Raw genomic sequence first — 18194 nt, 5'->3', positions numbered from 1 at the left:
AAATTCGCTTCATGAAAAAGGCAGAAATAAAAGAGTATTCAAAAAGTATGAGACAGAAAACAAAAAGTAAAATGGCAGATGTAAATTTAACTCTAATCAACCCTCAGAATCCAAATAGAAAAATTTGCATGCTCATGTCCTTTCTATAAAAGAGCTTAGTATTTACATATAATACACATCCTCCCAAAAGCTTTAAAACATTACTAGATTGCATATAGTAAGTAATCAGTAAAAATGCTATGTAAATGGTAATCATGTTCTACTATTTAAGGGATAATGACAAGGAGAAAAGTTTGTACATATCAATACAAGACAAGATTTTCTTCCTGTTTTTGAATGATGGTTTATTGAACTCATAAAAGCAGAATTCACTATGATATAGAGGGCCAAATGTATATCAATAATAACAGAAAAACAAATAAATTAAAAAATTCAATTAAAAGCAATTCTCAGGTTGTAAAAATGTGAAAATCCAAATACAAGCAGTGAACAAAAGATGTATTTTAGATTCAAACACACAAAAGGCTTAACATTTTTAGAAGCACATGACATTTGTAAGACTGGAGTGGCTACCCTAGTATCAAACAAAATACACTTTAAGAGCTGAGGATATAACTCAGTGGTAAAGCATTCAGCTAGTATGAGGTCCTGAGTTAGATCCCCAGCACCAAAAAGAGAAAAGATAAAGAGGGGTGTTGGAAGCCACTGCCCTGTAGGGCCCGCAGTGGTGGCTGGCCTCGCCCTATGGCCTGGAGAAGCCCAGCTGCAAGTGCTTTCTATTGGCTGACTGATCTCCTCCGTGTCCGTGCTTAGCTCGTGATCAGTACAGGTCCTCATTACCCACCATTAAGTCTCCACGAGCCAAACGCCTGACCCATTAAGGTGATTGGCTGTTATATCCCATAAAGCTGGGTACTTTGGGAAGGCAAGGAGAGCAAACAAGCAGGGGAGAGCAAGCAAGGCGGAGCAAGCAAGGCAAGGAGGGCAGGCAGCAGCTGTGGGACGAGAAAAGAGGAGAGGCGGCCGCGGCGCGACGAGAGAGGAAGAAGAGAGAAGTGACAGCTGCACAAAAGAAAAGAAGGAGAGAGAAAACTGCACGACAAGAGAAGAAGGAGAGAGAGAGCTGCGCGACAAGAGAAGAAAAAGAAGACGGCGGCGGTGGAGGAGGAGGAAGAACCAGGCACTCGGCTCAGAAGCTCTCCCATAAAAATAAAGACCTTAAAACTTCATTTGAGAGCCGAGTCTTCATTGTACTCGCTGGACGAGGCAGAGGGGCAATTTTATAATAATTTTTTTAGAAGTTAGTCAATAAAAGAAACAATTCTAAGCATATAAGCTTTCAACACAACAGAACCTCAAAGCTACATGAAGCAAAAACTGACAGAATTGAAAGGAAAAATCTATAAACAAACAGTAGTAAGTGCAGGCTTGAATAATCCATTTCTGGTAATGCACAGAACTGGGCAAAATATTAACTAGGAAAATAGAAGACACTGAAAGCAATCAGATCTAAGAACTATATACAGCATAGAATGAAATTCAAAGTCCACAAAGATGCTGAAACAATTCAGTGATGAAAAATAGCCTTTCCAGGAAATGATGCTGAAACAACTGGATATTTTCATGAAAAACAATGAAAATAATTCCCTTCTTGACATACTAGCATAAATTAATTGAAAATGGATCACTGGCCTAAATTTAAGAGGTAAATTTAAAAGGTAAAGAATAGACAAAGCCATTTCAGATATACTACCAAAATGTAACAACAACAAACAGACAAAATGGACTGCATGAGAATTAAAAAAAAAAAAAAATGTGGAGGAACTTTGGATTGTGTAAAAAACATACCCCACTACAGAACACAAAGTCAAGACAGAAATGGCAACCTAAAAATGGGAGAAATTATTGGCACATTAGGGACTTCTTTTAGTCAGCATTTTTGCTGTCATTGACTAAAAGACCTGGAAAGAACAATTTTGGAGGAGAAAAAGTTTATTTGGGGGCTCATGGTTTCAGAGGTCACAGTTCCATAAATAGCTAGCTGTTCCATTCCTCAGAGCTCAAGGTGAGGCAGGACATCATGGCAGAAAAGTATGGAGAGAGTAGTGGCTCACATGATGAGCAGATAGCAGAGAGACTAAGCTCAGCTCACCAAATATATATCCCAAAGGCACACTCCCAATGACCCACCTCTTCCAACCACATCCTAACCCACCTTCCATTACCATTTAGTTAATCCCTATCGGGATTAATTCACTGATTGGGTTAAGGCTTTCATAACCCAATCTTTTCACCTCTGAATGTTTTTGCATTGTTTCACACATGAGCTTTTGGGGGACACCTCACATCCAAACCATAACAGACTGGTAAACAATAGGCAAAGAACTCTTACAACTCAAAAATAAAGAGTAATAATAAAATTATATAATGAAAAAAGTAACTAGTTTTTGTATATTAAGCTTGTATCCTTCAACTTCACTATGGCTGATTTATGTGGGGAGTTTGTAAATTCTCTCTAGGAACTTCCACTTGAGCAACTATGCCTCTGCAAACAACAGGAATTTTATTTCTTCCTTTTCCATTTGTATAATTTTCATTTTCTTATCTTACAGAATTAACTATGATTTCCAGTAAGACACTGAACAAGAGTGGTGAGAGGACATCCTTGCTTTTTTCCTTATCTTCGAATTAGAAAGGTTCTAGTTCTTCACCATTATGTATAACGCTTGTGATAGCTGTTTTGTAGATATTTAAATAAAATTGAGGAAGTTGCCCCCTAATTCCTAGTTTCCTGAGTTTTAATCATGGTTTTAGATTTTGTTAAATGTTTCCTTTGCATCAACTAATATGATCATGATTTTCTTCTGTCACCTAATGATGTGGTGAATTATGTTAACTTTTGAATGATAAACTGGACTTTAGTTCCTGTTAAATACTATTTGATCATGATGTGTAAGTTTTTTTATAAAAAACTGGAGCGTTGGAGTCTATTTGAACTTTTCCATTTATATTCATGAGAGATATTGGTCTGTTTCTTCAACAGGAGATGAAGACATTGCTATTGGGATTAGGGAAATAAAGGTTGTAAAGAAGAGTTAAAAATCAAAAATCTGGTCTCCACCTCTATGCTGTCATTTCAAGAAGACTATAAAGATGGAAATGGATGCACACAATTGTAGTCCCAGATACCTGGAAGACTGAAGCAGAAGGATCATCTGAGTTCATGAGTTCAGGACCAGTCTGCACAACACACTGAGAACTCCGTCTCACAAAAACACTGGTATGGCTCGATACATGTGGAGTGACACAGCTTGCAAGTGGAGGCTAAGGGCAGCAGCTGTAGTTAGGGCCCTCTCTGCCAGTCCTGTAGGCTTGAGGCTACATTGCTCCTCCCAGTAGAAGTAAAAAACAACAGCACTGTTTAGCATTTTGGTCGTCTGGGTCTCAAAACCCAACTTACTACAATTTCTTGGATACTTTCCCAGAGTACCTAAGGTGGTTATGACAAGTCTCCAAGAGAAGTACCAGTGAGCCAAGATTCTCCTAACCTAATAGGCAAATGAAGTTCTAAATTTACAGGTGTTACGGTTTTGATGTGAGGTGTCCCCCAAAACCTCATGTGTGAGACAATGCAAAAAGGTTTAAAGGTGAAATAAATGATTGGATTATGAGAACCTTAACCCAGTAAAGGTAAGTAGGGTGTGGATGGACAAAGTAGGTCATTGGAGGCATGCCCTTGGAGTATATATGTTGTCCCTTTCAACTCTCTCTGCTTCCTGATGCCATGTCCTGAGTCGCTTTCCTTCAACACACTCTTGTTCTACTACACCTTGGCCAGAGCAAGGCCTCTGAAACTGAGATGCAAATAATCTTTGCCTCCTCTAAAATTGTTCTTGTCAGGTCTTTTGGTTGCAGCAGAGAAAACACTAACTAAAACAATGGGGCAAAGCCACTACAGGGACCTCAGGCAACAATGGGATCCAACATCCACGATTCACAACTATAGGGCACGAGGGCTCAGTCAGAGGTGGCCCAACTGACTCTTTCCCAAAGGTATGGTACCTGAGAAACATACATCAGTCAGGTGCACAATTCTGTACCACTGACTACATACAGAGAGCCTGCAATCACACTTCTAGACAGCCACCAGGCTTTATGCCATTTTAAAGGAAGCCCTGCAGAGTAGAGTTAAGTATACAACAACCCCCAAAGAAGTCAGAGCAACAGCATCCTATGCTCCTGTACCCAAAAGAAACAGCCAGCAGATAAAACACAGCACACAGCACCCTCCAAGCATGCAGTGTCAAGTCCCTGGTTTAAGGAACAATAACAAGCTGAGAAATCCACAGCAACCAGGGAAGAAGCTCCTGTGTCCCAGCATATCTAAGAAGATCCAAAAGCTGAAGAGTGTTTTACTCTTCTATCCCAAGTCCTGATAAAATCCAAACCAAGAAGATTCAAATAAGTATTTTCTCTTCCTTGGCATGGTTTACTATAATAGATCTAATGCAAATTTTGATCATACATATATTATTCTTCATTTTGTATTGGATAGTTGTTACCCTAATATTCAGTACTATATCACTGACCCATTTGATTGTATTTCTTCTAATGTTTTAAATCTTTAATTGGAATCATTCCTTGTTTTCTTAGTTCATGTTACACTTGCTCCTCTTACATTACCTGCTATTCCCTCAAATTCACCCACCACCCTTTTCTTCATTTTACCTTGGGTATTATTATTTTCTTTTTCAGTCCAATTTTTCTCTTCTTCCATTTTCAAACCCTATATGATACAATAGCAATTTCACTATCTTTAATAACTAATTTTTCAACTTATTCCAGAATATTACTACAAGTTTATATCTGGATTAGAGGAACAGTGGAGAATATTTTCAACAAGTTTCTGTTTTTCTTAAGGTTGATTAGTGTGTGGCTTTGCTCTGAAGTGATTGTAGTAAATGGGGTTTAGTGTTTTCTCTCAAAGTGGTGTTGATACTGGGAACAGCAGAGGATACAGGTTGAGTGAAAGCATTGATATCTAGACAGTCATCCAGTCTGGGGTTTTCAAGAGAAAGAAGTTCACTGAATAGTCCCTTACATAAATGAAGAAGTAATAATCATTCCAACATATGGGTAGAAATGCAAGCAGAATAAAAAAGCAAGGGAACAAACCACCTCAAACAGCCCACAGCACTTCAGCAACACCACAGTAGATGAAATGTCAGAGGAAGAATTTAGAAAGTTCACAGCGAAAATGTTCAATGAGCTAGAAGAAGATGTAAGGAATGTACTTAGAAAATACAGGAAGTGAAAGATCATTTCAATAAAGAAAGATTCTGTAAAAGAACCAAATAGAAATCCTCAAATCAAAAATTCAATGGAAAACATTACCAAAAGATCAGACCACTCTGAAGATAGATTCTCGGGTTTGAAGACGAAGTATAAAATCTTGAAAATAGTCAACAATAAGAAAGATGTTAAGGGACCATGACCAGAGTATCAAGAATTCTGGGATAACACTAAGACAAAATATAAGAATCACTAGGGTTAAAAAGAAGGCTCCAAATATGAACTAAAGGTATATACAATCTTTTCAATGAAAAACTATCTGAAAATTTCCAAATCTTAGGAATGAGATAGAAATTCAAATATAAGACTAAAATAGGCAAGATCAAAAAAGATCCTCTCCAAAACATAACATAATAAAATATCTAACATACAAAATATGGATAGATTTTTAAAAGCTGCAAGAGAAAATCAGCAAGCCATATCTAGAGATAATCAATTCAGATTTCAACTGACTTCTCAGTCCAGACCCTAAAAGCCAAGAGGGCTTACCATAATATATACGAAGCCCTGAAAAAAAAATGGGTGCCAATCAAGATTGCTATATGCAGCAAAACTAGCCTTCAGAATTGAAGATGAAATAAAAATCTATGATGATAAGCCAAAACTAGAAGAATTCATAACTACAAAGCCTGTATTACAAAACATAATAATCTATTTTGTGCATAAGAAATGAAAAATAAAAAATAAAAATCAGCATAAGAACAAATCACACTAGAAGAACAGCTAATTAAAGAAGAATCAAGTGTGAATTAAGCATCAGAAATAACCCAAAATGTCAGGAAATAAAAATCATCTCTCTGTAATGACAATTAATATAAATAGTATCAACTCTCCAATTAAAAGATATAGATTGGCAGACTGGATTAAAAAACAAGACACATGCAAACTGATGTGACCACTCTCCGGAAAGCAGTATGGAGAATTCTCAGAAAACCTGAAACGGAACCACCATTTGATCCAGTTATCCAACATCTCGCTCTATATCCAAAAGATTTAAAATCAGCATACTACAGTGATGCAGTCACATCAATGTTTATAGCAGCACAATTCACAATAGCTAAGCTATGGAAACAACCTAGGGGACTTTCAACACATAAATGGATAAAGAAAATGTGATATACATACACCATGGAGTATTAGTCATTAAGAATGACTTTATGACATTTGCCAGTAAATGGATGGAACTGGAGACTATCATGCTAAGTGAAATAAGCCAATCCCCCAAATCCAAAGGTTCAATGTTTTCCCTGATATGTGGAAGTTAATTCACAAAAGGGAGGGAGGGGAAGAATAGTTCACTGGATTAGACAAAGGAGAATGAAGGGAAGGGAGTGGGTAGGAAAAGGAAAAACAGTGGAATGAATCTAACATAACTCTCCTACATACATATGTGAATAGACCATAGTGAATCTCACCATTATGTATATCCACAAGACTGGGGTCCTAATTAGAATAAGAGGACCCGCAGGCAGCGTCTGGGACCAGGGCAGAGCAGCCAGAGACTTCTCCAGGTGGCCCTGTCCTCTCCAGCTGCAGGCTCTTTCCATGGGGCAATCCAAGATGGTGGACTAGAGGGTGACTGCATCTCCTGTCGCTCCAGAACCCAGGATTCAAGAAGGGGAGGCACTGAGAGATTCAGACTAAAATAGAGCAACAGGGTGAGTCTTCCCCACCGAGTGAAGCTCGGCCTGGGCGGCAGGCCTGATAGGAGCAGCTTATCAGAGCAGAGCAGGGCAGCTAGAGTCTTCCCCAGTAGCCCTGCTTCACTTCCGCGGTGGCTCCTCCCACATGGCCAGCTTCTCAGAGCAGGTCCCCCAGTGAGAGCCTTTCCGCACAGAGCCAGCTCCAAGCCCTGGAACCAGTAGCGGGCTAGGGGCAGCGTTCTTCGGAAGCACTGCATTATCAAGTTCCTCCAAGACTTCAGGCTACTGAAGGCTGGGAGGTGATACACTGGAGATCTACAGGGACACTATAAGCCAATAGAGGAAATCTGCAATATCTCAGAGTCCCACTGACATCTGACCAATATGAGAAACAAGGGAAGAAAATGTCCCAAACAAACCTAGATACTATATCAATAAAACCCAATGACAGCACAGCAGAAGAAATATCAGAAAGGGAGTTCAGAATGTACATAATTAAAACAATCAGGGAAGCAAATGAGGAGATGAAAGAGCAATGCAGGCACTGAAGTAGGAGATGAAAGAGCAAATGCAGGCACTGAAGTAGGAGATGAAAGAGCAAATGCAGGCACTGGAAGTAGGAGATGAAAGAGCAAAATGCAGGCATTAAATGATTGCACCAATCAACAGTTAAAAGAGCAAATACGGGAAGCAAGAGATCATTTCAATAAAGAGTTAGAGATACTGAAAAAAAAAAAAAAAACAGAAATCCTTGAAATGAAGGAAACAATAAACCAAGTTAAAAACTCCATAGAAAGCACAGAATAAGATAAACTCCATGCTTATATAACTATATCAAAACGGACTCCACTGTCATGTATAACTAAAAAGAAACCAACTTAAAAGAAAAGAAAAAATAAATTAAAAAACAAGACCCAAACACATATTGTTTACAACAGACTCACCTTAGAGGCAAGATATCCACAGACTGAAGGTACACAGGATAGAAAAAGATATACCATTCAAATGGAAACCAAAAGCCAGCAGGGTAGCTACTCTCACATCTGATAAAGGGAGACTTCAAGTCAAATAAATCAGAGAAAAAGAAGGCCATTTCATACTAGTTGAGGAATCATTCAACAAGATACAATGACTGTAAATATTTATGCCCCAATATCAGCACACCTACATATATGAAACAACACTTCTCAATATAAAGAATCAAATAGATCACAATACAATTATACTGGGTGATTTCAAAATACTTCTCTCACCACACAGGTCAATCCAAACATAAGTTAAGACTCTTCAGTACTAAAATATTATTATTCAAATGGACTTAACAAACCTCTTTAGAATGTCTCATTCATCAACAACTGAATTCACTTTATGTCCAGCATCACATGAAACTTTCTCTAAAATAGATCATATTTTAGGGTACAAAGCGAATCTTTGCAAATACAAAAAACAGAAAATTTCCTTTCCTCTTATTAGATCATAATGGAATGAAATCAGAAATTAAAAACAACAAATAAAAACAGAAACCATTCTAACACTTGGGGATTACACAACACATTTTCAAATGAGGAATGGATCACAGATGAAATCGGGAGAAATTTAAAAAAAAAATCATAGAAACAAGAATAGAGCTACAAACATTCCAAAATTTCTGGGGGCAGTATAAAGGCAGTTCTAAGAGGAAAGTTTATAGCAATGGGCTTCTACATTTAAAAAATTGAAAGATACCAAATAATAATCTAATGTAATACCTAAAAGTGCTAGAAAAAGAAACAAATAGCAAAATCAGTAGAAGATAGGAAATAATTAAGGTCAGAGTGGAAATTAATGAAATTGAGAATAAAAAACAATGAAACAATCAATGAAACAAATGGTTAGTTCCATAAAAAGATAAACAAGATTGATAACCCCTAGCCAAACTATCAAAAAAGAGAGAAGACCCAAATCAACAAAATTAGAGAAGGTAAAAGAGATACCGCCAAAGATGTCTGAAATCCAGAGGATCATTAGGAACTATTTTGAAAATATAAACTCCAATAAGCTAGAAAATCTTGAAGATAACTAACAAATTCCTAGACACATATGACCTATTCATGAGGATATAGAAAACAAACTGATCAATGTCAAGCAATGAAACTGAATCTGCAATTATATGACTTCCAACAAAGAAAATCCTGGGATTGGATGGATTCTCAGCCAAGTTCTACCAGAATTTTAAAGAACCAATGACAATTCTCCTTAAATTATTCTATGAAATAAAAAGGAAGGAACACTGCCATATTTAATCACCCTGATTCCAAAATCAGACAAAGACACATCAAGTAAAGAAAACTTCAGACCAATATTCCAGATGACATATACAAAAATCCTTTAAATATTGGCAAACCACATTCAAAAACACAAGGAGATAGTGTACCATGGTTAAGTGACCTTCATCCCAGGGATGCAAAGTTGATTCAACAAACAGCCAAATAAATGTAATTTACCAAATAAATAAGAGTTAAAGACAATATCATGTATCATCACAATATATACAGAAAAAGCATCTGACAAAGTCCAGCACACATTTAATTTTAAAACCCCAGAGAAACTAGACATAGAAGAAACTTACCTCAACATTGTAAAGACTATATACAATGAACCTCAGAACAAACATACTAAAAACTAATGGAGGAAAAACTGAAAGCATTTCTTCTAAAAACAGGAACAAGACAAGGATGTCTACTCTCAACCATTCCTATTCAACTTAATCCTTGAAACTCTAGCCAGAGCAATCGGACAAGAGAAAGAAAGAGATACAAATAGGAAAAAAAGAAGTCAAATGATCTGTTTGCTATGTCATGATCATATATTTTGAAGACCTGAAAAACTCTACCAGAAGCCTTCTAGAGTTGATAAACAAATCTAGCAAAGTAGCAGGATACATGATCAAAATCACAAATATTCCAGTAATGAATCTGCTGAAAAAGAAATCAGGAAAATCATACTATTCTCAATAAACTAAAACAAACAAACAAACAAAAACTTGGGAATAAATCTAAGGAGGTGGAAGAACTCTAAAATGAAAACTATAGTACAATTAAGAAAAAAATTGAAGACCTTAGAAGATAAAAAGAGCTTTAATGTTCTCGAACAAGGCAGAATTAACACTGTCAAAATGGCCGTACCACCAAAAGAGTTATATAGATTTAATGTAATCCTCATCGAAATACCAATGATATTCTTCAAAGAACTAAAAAAAAAAAAAAAACTATTCTAAAATTCATTTGGAAGAATAAGAGACCCCAAATAGACAAATCCTGAGCAAGAATAACAATGCTAGAAGCATCACAGTACCAGACCTCAAATTATATTATAGAGCTATAGTAACAAAAACAGCATGACACTGACATAAAAACACAAAAGACACCAATGGAACAGAAGAGAAGACAGAGACAAATCCACAGATACAGTCGTATAATACTCAACAAAGGTGCCAAAGTACACATTAGAGAAAAGATAGCCTTTTTGACAAATGACATTAGGAAAACTGGCTGTCCATACGCAGAAGAATGAAACTATCCTTCACCCTGGCAAAAGTTGACTCAAAGTGGATCAGAGATCTAAGAATTCGACCGGAAACTCCAACTACTACTAGAAATGTAGGCTCAGCACTCCAATATATTGGCATAGGCACTGACTTCCTTAACAAGACTCCTAAAATGTAAGAAATAAAACCAATTATCAGTAAGGGGGACAGCATCAAGTTAAAAAGCTGGAACAGCAAGGGAGCAAGAGTATGAAGAGAGAGCCTACAGAATGGGGGAAGAGCTTTGCTATCTGCTCTTTAGACAGAGCATCAATATTCAGAATATGTAAAGAACTCAAAAAACTTAACACCAAAAAAACAATAAAACAAAACCAACAACAAATAATAAACTGCCAAATCAATCAATAAACTGCCAACAATCAATAAACTGCCAAAAGAACTAAAGAGATATTTCCCAAAAGAATACAAATGGTCAATAAACATGATCAAATAAACCTCGTGATATGCCCCCTGCACAGTTTCAATAAATTTGAAACCACTGAAATTATACTCTTTTTTTCCAATCATGATGGAATGAAACTAGAAATAGATAAGGAAAACTGGAAGATTCACAAATATATGAAAATTAAACCCTTAATGAACAGGTCAAAGGAAAAACACAGGGGAAATTAGAAAATGCTTACCAATGAAAACTGAAACACAACTTATGAAAACTTAAGGGGTGCAGTGAAAGCAGTGCTCAGAGGAAAATTTAAAGCTGAACACACCTATACTAAAAAAGCATAAGGAACTCCCAAGTCAATAACCTAACTTTATACATTAAGTAACTAGAAACTGAACCCAAAGCTAGCAGGAGGTAGGACATAAAAGATTAGAAACAGACCTTGAAATAAAATGGTGAAAATTAGAACTAGAGAACAGGATAACAATACAGAGAATCAATAAAACCAAAAGTTGGTTATTAAGAAGATAAACAAAATTGACAAATCTTAATCTAGACTGAGAAGGAGAAAAAGGGAGAAAACATGAATAACTAAAGTGAAAAACGAAAACAGAGGTATTATTTACTAACCTATAAGAAATAAAGAGAATATACCATGTACAGTCATAGATTAACAAATTAGATAACACAAGATGAAATGAATATTTAGAAACAAACTGACATACGAAGAAAGAGAAAAATCTCACAAGCCCTATAGCAAGAGATTCAATTTGTCATCAAAAAATGCCCAACAGAAAAAGTTAAGCAACAGATAGCTTCACAGATGAATTCTACCTAGCATTTAAAGAATACCAGTTCTTGGGCTGGGGTTGTGGCTCAGTGGTAGAGTGCTTGCCTACAACATGTGAGTTTGAGCCTTAGCACAACAATAAAAAATAGATAAAGTTATAAGAAAAAGTTGCAAAATCTTAAAAAAAAAATACCAGTTTTCAAATTCTTCTACAAATTAGAGGGGAGGAATAACTTCCTAATGAATTTTAAGAAGTCAGTAATGTTACTGACACAAAAGCCAGATAAAGATAAAACAGGAAAAAAATTAGATGGTAAACTAAACACACACACACACACACACACACACACACACACACACAGAAACAAACACATGCACACATACCCACAAATACCAGCAAAACATAGGAGGTCAACCATATATTTAAAGGATTATATCCCATAGCCACGTGGGACTTACCCAGAAAATGGGAGAGTATTTTAACATACGAAAATGAATGTAACAGACTACACTAAAGGAACAAATGAAAAAAGATAAGAAAAACAACAACAAAAAAACCCCACATGATCATTTTGATTGATGCAGAAAAGGCATCTGACAAAAATGCAATCCCTTTCATGATGCACACTAAGAAAAGAAGAACTTCTTAAACATGATAAAGGGCATTTATACAAATTCCACAACTAAAAGAAGGGTTTCCTCCTAACATCAGGAACAAGATAAGGATTCCCACTTTCATCAGTGCTAGTCAACATTGTAGAATGACTTCTAACCTATGCAAAATAAAAAGAAATAAAGGATGGCTTTGGACTCTACCATATATGGTATTAACAAAACCATTCTTAACTCGTTTTGATTAATTATGTACGAGTTATTTTTTCAAAATCAACCTATGTTGGTAACTGAGTTTTCTACAGATAACATATATTATAGTTATATTTCTTGTTTTCTTTGCGGTCAATCTGTATTTTATCTAGCATATTTTGCTCAGTTATATTTATGACAATTTTGCTCACTTAGCTCCTATTTTATTTGGTTTCTAAATTTCTCATATCTGTTCATCTTATCTTCTTATATTTCATCAATGCATTTTTAGTGTTACTAAGTATAACACATTCTATGTTTTTTTCTTAATAGTTGATCTGGGTATTAAAATATATGTAACTTGCCACAGCTTAACAACATCAACATTATACCACTTCATATGAACTGTAGAAAATGTAATTCCATGTAGATACCTTCACCCTCCCCATGTCTTAAATATAACTGTCTTGTATTTCTTCTACACAGAGACCACTGAGTCATGTGATACTCTAAATTTTGCTCCAACCTTCAAATATTATTTCAGAAACTCATGAGAGGATTACTTTATTACATTTATCCCGATTTTGCCAACTTACAATTTCTTTTCTGAAGTCTCAAGTCTTATTGCTTTCTACTTAGAACACTAGCCATTTTTTAAAAGATAGATTTGCTAATTTTTGTCTAATAATGCCTTCAGTTGCATTTCACATATAGAATATTTATTTGATGCTATTCTCTTTCAGTACTTTAAAAGATACTACTTTCTTCTAGCCACCACAGTGTCAGATGAGAAATACATTGTCATTCCCTACAGGTAATGTCTCCTTTGAATTTAATTATGATTAGTGACTACAATTGATCATCATGTGTCTTCAGCATGGATTTCTTTGGATTTATCTTACTTGATATTCAGATTCTTGAATGTGCAATTTTATGGCTTTTGCTATATTTGAGAAGATTTCAGTTGTTTCTTCCTCAAATACTTTAAATTTCTCTCTCTTCTCCATCTGGTACTGTTACAACTGTGAGGTCTTTTTTTGTTGCCCTTCTTTCTCAATATCAAGAGAATCAAATTACTCTTCCTTACCTCCATGCCTTCCAATTTAGTCCTAGCCACCATAATCACTCCTATGGAGAAAAACAGTAGGTTCCCAATGAACGTACTGTGCCCCTGGGTCCATTTCAATGTTTTCTCTACAAAGTTGAAAAAGATCTTACATAATACGTATCACTTACTACAATTTGCTTATCTGCTGAAAATCATCAATAATATTAAATTATTTAACAAAGTTTATGATTCTCTCATCTTCTGGACAATAACTACCTCTGTGACATATCAGCTACTTCTCTATCAATCATTCCCCAAAGTCCTTTTGACTTTTTGTTACTCCTTAGAAACACTAAGCACCTTCCTGTTCATGGACTCAGCAGCTGCTATTTCACCTGCTGAAAAAAGGCAGAGTCTTCATGGCTCACATAATCATTTCATTCAAATTTTTGCTCCAACTTTGACTACACTAAGGTTTCCCCAACCACCACAGTACAATGAATATACATAAGTATTTGTTTATGTATTTAGTGCTATTTGTATAAATTCATTTAGACATGTAATTTTTCTCACTACTACATACTGGGGTCTTAGAAAATGATTAGCACATAGCAAGAACTCAAGATATTTGTTGAGTCAAAAAATGAGTATACTGGGCTGGGGGGACAGCTGAGTTGGTAGAGTACTTGTCTTGCATGCATGAGGCCCTGGGTTCAATCCCCAGCACCACAATAAAAAAGAGGGAAAAAAAAATGAGTGTATTAAAGAATGTGTGACAACAGAAGTAATACAGAACAATGGAAGTTAAGTAGGCAACTGAAACTGATTTGAGAAACACAAAGTAACCAAGAAAAACAAGAGTAAACATGAGCCAGGCAAAGACTGGATTATGGGCAGGTCTAAAAATAGAGATTTTTTTTTTTTTAATGAATCAAAAAATAGTTGAGAGTGGTATTTGGAGGTATGAGTTAAGAATCAGTAAGGGTTAAGTCTCCTAAAAAGATATGCTTAAAAAATGTTCCACCATTGCCAATCTCTGAATTAACTACAAGAAAATAATAAATTTCTTTATGTTCCTCTGCACAATAGAGATTAACTTACCTGGGAAGTTCTGGCTTGGGAATTCTGCCTCCAAAATACACGGCTCCTCTCCTTGCTCCAGCCTGAAGATCACTTCTGGTTTGGTCACACAATACCCTGTAACAGGATGTAATTACTGACTTGGCCAGATGCCTACATGTCAGGGCCTCTGATAGAGAAGGAAACCCACTGCCACTGTAACATTTTACTAGAGAGGTGAACACAACTATCTTCTGATGCCCCATAAGTGATCAAACAACACTGTTTTCTGAATTCTAATCTCAAATATTATTAAACTATACAGATTGCCCATACATTTCACAATTAAAGAAAAGCTATTTGGACTTACACAGTAAATAGGTCTTACCCACTGAGACAAGGTGACTGTAGTTCTCCAGCATCACCTCCCTATACAGGGACCTCTGGCTAGGGTCCAGGTGCTGCCATTCTTCCTGGGTAAAGCCCACAGTCACATCCTTAAATGACACTGACTCCTGGAATTTCTGTTCAATCTGAAATGTTCATAGTTAGGTGACATGGAAAAAAACACAGGAAACTGATCCTCACTGTGATTATTGTTTACAGGTTATCAAGATAGTTCACAAAATACTTGTTTTGCTTCATACTTTAGGAGGAAAAGGGAAACAATAATAGGAATATTCGGCTATTGCATTAAGGTATGAATTCATGTGAAAAAAATTAGCAAGTTCTCACAACATACCTGGAATTATTACAGTAGGTGGAAATATAAAGACTGTTAGAAATCTTTTTATATTTAAGAACCATATAACCTGAGAAGAAAATGTAAAATATGCAGAAATGTTCTAAATGGGAAAGTGAAAGTATATGCAAAATAAACATATCAATAAAAAGCAAGATGAGTTCTATTTTGAGCTTCACTAAGAAAGTACAGCTTTTGGTTGAAGAGTAATGCAGTATTCTTCAACCAGACATGGCACAAGCAAAGGCAGGGAATTTCTACACAATGAAGAAATCAGCAAAGGACAAATGGCAGAGGAAGGCATGAGAACATGGACTGGTGCTATCATGAGACAAAGGACCATGAAAGTATTCAAGGAATTCATTACAAAGTAATTTCTGACCAACAGTCTCCACAGTATTTGATCATTTATCATATTCAAGAATATTTTTGAACACTAAAGATTAACACTAACTACAGAAATAAATTCTCAATTCATTTCTTATGAATTTCACTTTCTCATTTAAGTTTTAAAATGTAGAAAGACAGCCAGATGTGATGGGGCACCTATAATCCCAGTTACTTGGAAGGCTGAGTCCAAAAATCCCAGTTACTTGAAGGCTGAGTCCAAAAATTTTAAAAAGGGCTGAGGATGTAGCTCAGAGGAAGAGAACACACACACACACACACACACACACACAAATATATAAATATATATATATATATATGTCTAACATTTTATTTCACTGCAATACATATTCTAGATTCTAATCCTTCAATTTAGAGATAATAATTAGGATGTGTAAATGGAAAGAAAATGGGAAGATTTTGGATCTACTGTTATTGTAACAACTGTAGGATATACAGTAGAAAATATCCAAATGGACGATCTGGACATCCTCTAGGGTGCATTTATTTTAGGGATCACTGCTGTGGAAAGAGAAGAGCCAATGAAGAGATAGGAGCATATTATATGATCAGATTTTTATTTATAGAACCAGTTTTTTCAAGAAAGGCGTGAGGCAACTAAAGTACCAAACACCACAATTTAAACTTTGAGAAAGAATAAACTACACACTACACACAGCCAGATCTGAAACTACTGGTGACGTGGGAGGAAAAATATGTATCATCTACACTTGAAGACACATTTTTTAAAAGCACGCAAAATAATAAATAGTATTGCTCACTAGCTATGTATATTTTTAATTTACATATCTCTGTAAAACAAGACTATCAGACAAAGAATGAAAACTTGGAACTAACATAATAAGACTCCAACTTCTGTAAAGTTGGGTTTTTACCTACCACCATTTTCTCATCTTCACATTCTGACTCTTACAAATCTTTCAAAATCCACTGTAAAATCACATGAGGGACAAATAAACATACAACTTACCTTGTTCATCCTGTGCTCTTCTTGGAAAGATGTAGACAACTCTGAAGATACATTTACCAGACAACTGAGGACATAGCTGGGTTAGAAGAAGAGGAATGAGGTCAGGAAAGATCTGGCCTGCTCAGCAGCTCATGAATTTTCCTGCCCTAAAAAGCTACACTCACTCACTAGATAAAATGATTTCTGTGGGAGAATGTCAATGTCCCCCTTGACCCTTCAGAATAATCAGGAGGAATGATGAGAGACCACCTGACTCTAATATAATCATGTAGTACTTAAGCACATTTTTTTAAAGTTAATATTTGCTTCTTACATATTTTAACAGAATTCACTCTTGTGAATATTAAGAATTCACAAAAAATTTTAAATAATAATACTGGCTAATTATGTTAATATAGCTAATGAAGTAACTAACACTTCACTCTTGTAAAAAATACTTGGAACTAAGTTATATCACTTTTCTTACTAATGTTATTTAACCTTTGGTTAGCGACTTCACAAAAAGCCATAAAAAATAATGCTTCACGAGGAAAAAAGCTTTTTAAGTTTAACTTTGTTGTTGGTACTCAAAAATGTGTTTTATAAGAAACTTCCTTTCACTTATATGACAAAGTAGAAAGTATTGGTTTGGGAGTCAGGAGATCACAAAATGGTCTTTGCCACTAACAAAGTATGACCCTGAAAAAGTCAAAAACTTTCAGAATTTTTTAAAAAAATTTATTTTCAAATGAAGTAAAAATGGATAATTCTTGAAGATCCTACCTAAATTCTCCTAAGAAAATAAAGACAGAAAAATAGCATATATCAAGATGCAGTGATGAACATAATGGAGAAGCAGTTCATAATGTAGACTGGAGAACGAAGGAAAAAGAGCCTGGCTAAACAACACTGATCAAGAAATTTGCAGTGACTGGCAAGCCCGACCTTCGTGGCCAGCGGGCGAGAAAGAGTCCTTTGAATGCTCGCAGGCAGGCCCTGCAGCACCCTCCGCGACCCCGCAAGGAGCTCCACGTACGCTTCGCGCATGTGCACACCTCCTTTCGCGGCCACACACACAACTTCGGCAAGCGCACCACTGGATCATTGCAGAGACAACCTGTAGTGACGCGGCCTCACATCCCGACCGCCGGGTACAGGCCACTGACCGCCCGCTCGGGGTCTCCTGGGTCCTCGCCAAGTTTTTCAGGGTGTTCACCAGTCAATCCCCAGCTGTGCTGCACTGAACGCAGAAGAGTACGGAGAGTCAAATACCTGACCAACTCCCACTTAATGCTTGAATAAAACAGAAATGAAGTCGGAATCGCAGAGGCAGCAGACGGCAGGAGGCATGCGCAAAACGCGCGCAGAGCCTAACGCCATCGGCCCCAATAGTGAAAACTACCTTTCCCGTGAGGCCGCGCGACCCATTCT

At 36.3% G+C, this 18194-nt stretch overlaps 1 protein-coding gene across 9 annotated transcripts in view; it reads right to left on the bottom strand.

The window, feature by feature from the left end:
- The window catches only part of LOC306659360 (zinc finger protein 33B-like), a 60097-nt gene extending 42195 nt beyond the window's left edge, over positions 1 to 17902 (bottom strand). For 7 of the 9 annotated variants that reach the window (XM_079136824.1, XM_079136821.1, XM_079136823.1 and 4 more), the window contains exons 1-4: positions 17819 to 17902; positions 16785 to 16860; positions 15053 to 15197; positions 14707 to 14802 (exon numbers count right to left, since the gene is read on the bottom strand). In XM_079136824.1, the coding sequence (XP_078992950.1) occupies positions 14707 to 14802; positions 15053 to 15197; positions 16785 to 16860; positions 17819 to 17868 (367 nt within the window). In that variant the 5' untranslated portion in view covers positions 17869 to 17902. Of the gene's footprint in view, positions 1 to 14706; positions 14803 to 15052; positions 15198 to 16784; positions 16861 to 17546 lie in introns of all 9 variants that reach the window. The other 2 variants (XM_079136817.1, XM_079136818.1) reach the window with 2 other exon arrangements.
- Between the last annotated feature and the right edge of the window lie 292 nt (positions 17903 to 18194).

The sequence above is a fragment of the Sciurus vulgaris genome, assembly GCF_902686455.1.
Source record: "Sciurus vulgaris genome assembly, chromosome: 4".
Taxonomy (NCBI): domain Eukaryota; kingdom Metazoa; phylum Chordata; class Mammalia; order Rodentia; family Sciuridae; genus Sciurus; species Sciurus vulgaris.
Note: the sequence above shows the minus strand (reverse complement) of the source record. Positions and strands in the feature narration are given on the sequence as shown.